This window comes from Xenopus laevis, chromosome 2S (assembly GCF_017654675.1).
Source record: "Xenopus laevis strain J_2021 chromosome 2S, Xenopus_laevis_v10.1, whole genome shotgun sequence".
Classification (NCBI taxonomy): domain Eukaryota; kingdom Metazoa; phylum Chordata; class Amphibia; order Anura; family Pipidae; genus Xenopus; species Xenopus laevis.
This window is the reverse complement of record NC_054374.1, coordinates 150,301,697-150,307,696: the sequence shown is the minus strand read 5'-3', so window position 1 is coordinate 150,307,696 and position 6,000 is coordinate 150,301,697. Positions and strand designations below refer to the sequence as shown.

At 38.7% G+C, this 6,000-nt stretch overlaps 1 protein-coding gene across 3 annotated transcripts in view; it reads left to right on the top strand.

Annotated features, from left to right (window-relative positions):
- Positions 1-6,000, top strand: part of zmym2.S (zinc finger MYM-type containing 2 S homeolog) — a 65,570-nt gene that overhangs the window by 37,479 nt on the left and 22,091 nt on the right. For all 3 annotated transcript variants that reach the window (XM_018250299.2, XM_018250301.2, XM_018250300.2), the window contains exons 8-10: positions 1,819-1,934; positions 5,065-5,178; positions 5,630-5,780. In XM_018250299.2, the coding sequence (XP_018105788.1) occupies positions 1,819-1,934; positions 5,065-5,178; positions 5,630-5,780 (381 nt within the window). The remainder of the gene's footprint in view (positions 1-1,818; positions 1,935-5,064; positions 5,179-5,629; positions 5,781-6,000) is intronic.

Here is a 6,000-nt window from a genome sequence, read left to right as displayed (position 1 = left end):
CGGGCCCACCAGAAAACCTTAGGCTGAGGGCCCACTTTCCAAACTATTGCTCTTTTTCTCCTCCTCAACCTCTTTATTCTGCTAGTCTTTTTTCTGCATACTATACTCCATTCTTCCATTATTAAACCTCTTTGTTACCATTAAGAAATAGATAATGACCATGAAATAGGCCAAATGGTTAGAAGCAAGAGGCCCACTGAAACCTGTGCCCGCCGGGCGTTTTCCTGGTATCCAGGTGGGCCAGTCCGACACTGATATAGTGCTCATTTTACTGTGGCAGCTTTGTTGAGTGGCAATACTGCATCAGAAGCTAAATGGTAGTCAAATATTTGTGTTATTTATCTCCCATTCATTCTCCCTTAAAGGAGAATTCAACCCGTAATAAAAGGGGTGAGTAAAAAATTAGGGGCATTTGCCTGGGGGGGGGGCAGGTAGGAGGATTTTTTTTATTAAGGGTTGAATTCTCCTTTTAAGACAATAAAATATAAAGGTATAGCTCATTGTGTTAAAACAAGCTTGTCAGTCTCGTATTATTTTTAAGTTTCACTGAAAACTGCCATATAGTTCTGTACCATCTGTACTTTGGCCGTAATGGAACAGTAACATGAAAGTGTTTTAAAGTAATGAAAATATAATGTTCTGCACTGGTAAAAATAGGGTGTTTTCTTCATAAAATTGTTTATATAAACTAGGGATGCACCAAATCCAGACTTGTATTCGGCCAGGATTTGGCCTTTTTCAGCAGAATTCAGATTAAGCCGAACTGAATCCGAATAATAATTTGCATATGCAAATTTGGATTTGGGTTCAGTATTCGGCCAGATCTTTCACAAAGGATTCAGTGCATCCCTTATATAAACTATTAACTCAAAGGATACCCAGCACATAAACCCTGTAGTATACAATGGGATTCTTCAGGACATATGTTATCTACTATTTATTCAATGCTTGAATGGCTGCCCCCATGGCCACACAGCAGCTTGTTTATGTAAATCATAGTAGTGGTTCTGAACCAAATGCAGGGCAACACTACATTATATTGCCATTGTTTTAAAACACTTATATTTTTTGATGTTACTGTTCCTTTAAAGTTGGCTTTGGTCTATCCTCTGTGGTATCTGACCAATTGGCCTGTGGACTAATGGTGGCCATACACGGGCAGATAAAGCTGCCGATATCGGTTGTTTGGACCGATTTAACAGCTTATCTGCTTCCGACGGGTCTTCCCGATCGATATCTGGCCACGATATCGATCGGGAAGGTTGGATTTTTACCCGACCGACCCGTCGGAGCCGCGTGGTGCATCGTAATTCGATCGTTCAGCCATACGGCCGAACGCTCGAATTACCCCCGATATAACCACGCAGTTTAGTGGCATATCGGGGAAAGATCCGCTCGTTTGGCGATGTCGCCCAACGAGCGGGTCTTTAAGTCTATGGCCACCTTTAACAGACAAATGTCATACAAGTGGCTATACTGGTAAAGCTTTCTATAGCCACGTAGAGAATCAACAGATTAAATTCCCAACCCTGAGCGATTATTCTAGCATTCTAACAGGCACAAGATCCTTGTGCAAAATGGTCCCCAAATTAGTATATATGTGTATGCCAATGGTCAGGCAGTTTTGCTGAATCAGACAAACAGATACAATCTGCAAATGTATTGCCAACTTAAGGTTTACAATGTTTTTGATTATTATTGCTTAAGCGCTGTACAGTATACAGTCAAACTCAAAGTGAGAGCTTGGTTCATAACTATATGTGTTCTATTTCAAGCAGCAAATATTGATTTTAATTATATATGTTTTTTTTCTTCTAGATGCAGGCATTATTTGTCATTTTTGTAAAAGAAACTCATTACCTCAGTATCAAGCCACAATGCCTGATGGGAAACTATACAACTTCTGCAGCTCTGGTTGTGTAGCAAAATTTCAGGTTTGTAGGGGCTTTTTATCTAACTACAAGGTAGACAAAATATTGGAATCTCTTGTAAACCAGAGATGTGTAGGAAGATACAGACTTCCTTGAATGTTATAAATATTTGAAACAGTTGCATTTTTTTTTTTTTTGAAGGATACAATGGATAGAGAAGAAATTTAACTTTGGTTGTGTTCAAAAGTCAGACACCAAAACTTTCTTTGTATGCATGTATAACTGTACGTATTATTTGTAAAGTGCATAAAAGTACAATATATAAAAGTACGCAATAAATACATTAAATCTACGCAGTGCACAGAGCTCATATAAGGACACAGAGCTTAAGTGCTATGCTGTAAGAGAGACAGTGGGTAGGAGGTCCCTGCCCTGTGGAGCTTTACAGTCTATTATTTATTCCTAAAAAATACAATATTTTACTTAATACAAAGATAAACCAAGACTACATAATTTTTAATACAACCAAGTTTCCAAAAAAGTTAGGATACTATGTAAGATGTAAGTAAAAAGATGATAGTATGATATTTCAAATTATACACAGACAGCATATCAGATGATACATTTTCAGAAAAATTATATGCTCTTTTTGAATTTAATGCACCCTGTTCAAAAGAGTTGGGATAGGGGCAAGAAGAAACTGAAAAAGTGGTGTAATGCTAAAACAGAAAAAAATCAACCAGGCTGAACATCTCACAAACTGGAAACAGGTCAGTTTTGTAACTGGGTATAAAAAAAAAAGTCAATCCCAAAAAGGCTGGGTCTCTCAGAAGTTAAGCTGAAGGTGGGCACATCACTCAATCAACCCAATTTGTGGGCAAATATTGCAACGATTTATGAATATTGTGTAACAGTGTAAAATTTGCAAAGAATTTGGGAGTTCATCATCTACAGTACATAATATCATTAAAGGCGAATTCAACCCGTAACATAAAAAACCCCTACCCTACATAGACCCCCCCTCCCTCCTCCCCCCAGCCTACCTTGTACCCGGGGCAAATGCACCTAACTTTTTACTTACCCCTTGGTGCAGATTCTGTCCTCGGGAGTTCACGGCAGCCATCTTCTTTTCTTTGTTAAACTTCGGAAGCAGACCGTTGATTTCAGGCGCATGCACCTGAAAACAACGGTCCCGAACAACTGCGCATGCTCTGAAAGTCACGAGAATGTTGTGACATTTTGCGTGACTTTCAGAAATTTTCTCGACTTTCGGTGCATTTACACAAAGTGGTTAAAAAAAGTGTAGATGCAACATAGTAAGAAACATGTCCCTGTACCAATATTTTTGAAAAGATCAAATTAAAAAAGAAGCATATGTTTTCCGGAAGACAACAAGATTTGTCCGCTTCAACATTTGATATGTTGTCCACTACTCGACTATCCTTTTGCTTTACAATTGATTTGTTTATCGATGTTTTTCAATTGCAGTGATTAACCTGCATTTTTATAAAGTGCAAACATGTATTTAAAAGGATTTTCACAATTCCAACTCCCAAGTTTCAAGTTTATGCTATTAGGGTTAGTTCACACGAGGAGATTTGGGGAGATTTTGTCGCCTGGCGACTAATCACCTCGTCTTCTGAGCAGCAATCTCCCCGAACTGCCTCAGCGTTTTTTCCCATAGGCTACAATGAAAAGTCGACTGCGCTAATGCACATGCGGCGATGCGTTTTCTATAGTCGCCCGAAGTTGCCTCACTTTTCATTGTAGCCTATGGGAAAAACCGCTGAGGCAGTTCGGGGAGATTGTCGCTCAGAAGAAGAGGCGATTAGTTGCCAGGCGACAAAATCTCTCCGAATCTCCTTGTGTGAACTAACCCTAATAGCATAAACTTGAAAACTGGGAGTTGGAATTGTGAAAATCATTTTAAATACATGTTTGCACTTTAGACTCAAATTGATTGGAAGTTTTGTCTCTCAAGCTCTTTTTTTTATCTGCAAAGAAACTACTGAAATTAATGAGAATTTTGTTTTCTTATTTTGAGATCTATATACAGAGTTTGATTTTTTGGAATATTCGTGTTTTTTTTTTTTTTGACAATTAACATAAACATTTAAAGGAGAATTAAGCCCTAGCCAATTTTCAAAAACCCCCCCCCCTCCACTGGGCCGACCCAAACTCCCTACCTGCAACATCTATTCTTTTTAGTTCCCCTGTGTGCCAATTTGCCATAAATCTGCACAGTTCAAAGGTGCCATTTTGCCCTGTATTTGGATCTTCATCTGTCATTTCCCAGATACAGTCCTTGCAGCAGGATGGGCAGTCGAAGCTGATTCAGCAAACAGATTCAACTGTGCGTGCTCCTGCAAAGATCCATGTGGGAAAATTACTGAAGAGGATTGAACACCCAGGGGAACTTTTCAACAGAATAGATGTGGAGGGGAAGGCGTATGGGCTATGGTTTAGTTCTTCTTTATGCATAATTTCTTAGCCATTCAAGATTCTTATTTCTTATAGGGGAACTCCACATAAACATAACTTAAGCTTTTTGAAAAGTAAACATAATTTCAAGCAACTTTGCAATATACATCAATTAAAAATATGCAGACTTTTCATGATTTGTAATGGTTTGGAACAGTTCACTAAGCCTAGCCCCCTGCTCTCCTGCTGATCTCTCTGACTAGTTTGTTGAGCTGGCTGACTACTGTTGCTTTGTATCAGCAGCCATCTGTCCTTAGCCTGCTTTCAGAAAGAGCCAGCACTTTAGGATGGAACTGCTTTCTGGCAGGCTGTTGTTTCTCCTACTCAATGTAACTGAATGAATCTCAGTGGGACCTGGATTTTACTGTTGAGTGATGTTCTTAGATCTACCAGGCAGCTGTTATCTTGTGTTAGGGAGCTACTATCTGGTTACCTTCCCATTGTTCTGTTAGGCTGCGGGATGATATCACTCCAACTTGCAGTAAAGAGTGACTGAAGTTTATCAACGCACAAGTCCCATGACTTGGGGCAGCTGAGAAACTGACAATATGTCTAGCCCCATGTCAGATTTCAAAATTAAATATAAAAAATCTGTTTGCTTATTTGAGAAATGGGTTTCAGTGCAGAATTCTGCTTGAGCATTAACTGATGCATTTTGGAGAAAAAAATTCCCATGAAAGTATCCCTTTAATGGTGCTTTTATTGTTTACAGGCTGTCAGTATGCAGACAACCACGAATGGCCAGCATGTCAGCAGTGATATCCAGTTAAAATGCAACTACTGTAAAAATGTCTTTTCTTCTAAACCAGAAACACTGGATTGGGAGGTGAGTTATTTTTGTCTTGATATACAGGACCGGATTTGAACGTATTGAATCATTTCTGTATCGGTTGACTAGAAAGTTTAAAAGGAAAGCTAAATGCTAAATTTTGTAGCCCCTATGTAGACTGGCAGCCTCCAGGAGACTCTTTGGCAGTATATTTGGTTTTTATGCAACCAAAACATACCTCCAAGCCTTCGAATTTAAAAATAAGCACCTGCTTTGAGGCCATTGAGAGAAACATCCAAGGGGTTGGCGAGCAAGATCCCAGGGGTTGGCAAACAACATCAACATGTTGCTTGCGAGCCACTAGTTAAGAATCACTGAACTAGAGGGTTGGACTTCATGATGGGGTTTAATCCAGCAACAGAAAATATTGCAAAACACATTTTTAAGTGTTTTAAATATGTGTGTTCAATATCAAGGACAATTGTATTTTTTTATCTTTTTCATTCAGAATAAAGTCTACCAGTTCTGCAGTACGAATTGCTGTGGTGACTACAAGAAACTTCATTGTATAGTAACGTACTGTGAATACTGTCAGGAGGAGAAGACATTACATGATACTATGAAATTTTCTGGAGTCAAAAAGCCATTCTGTAGTGAAGGTATGGACAAGAAATCTATAAAGTTCTGTAAGTACAGGTATGGGATCCGTTATCTGGGAAGCCATTATCCAGAAAGTTCCAAATTATGGAAAGGCCGTCTCCCATAGACTAAATTTTATCCAAATCAGCATTTTTAAAAATGATTTCCTTTTTCTCTGTAATAATAAAAAAAACAGTAGTTTGTACGTGAAAGATATATACGTGTAAGATATAATTAATC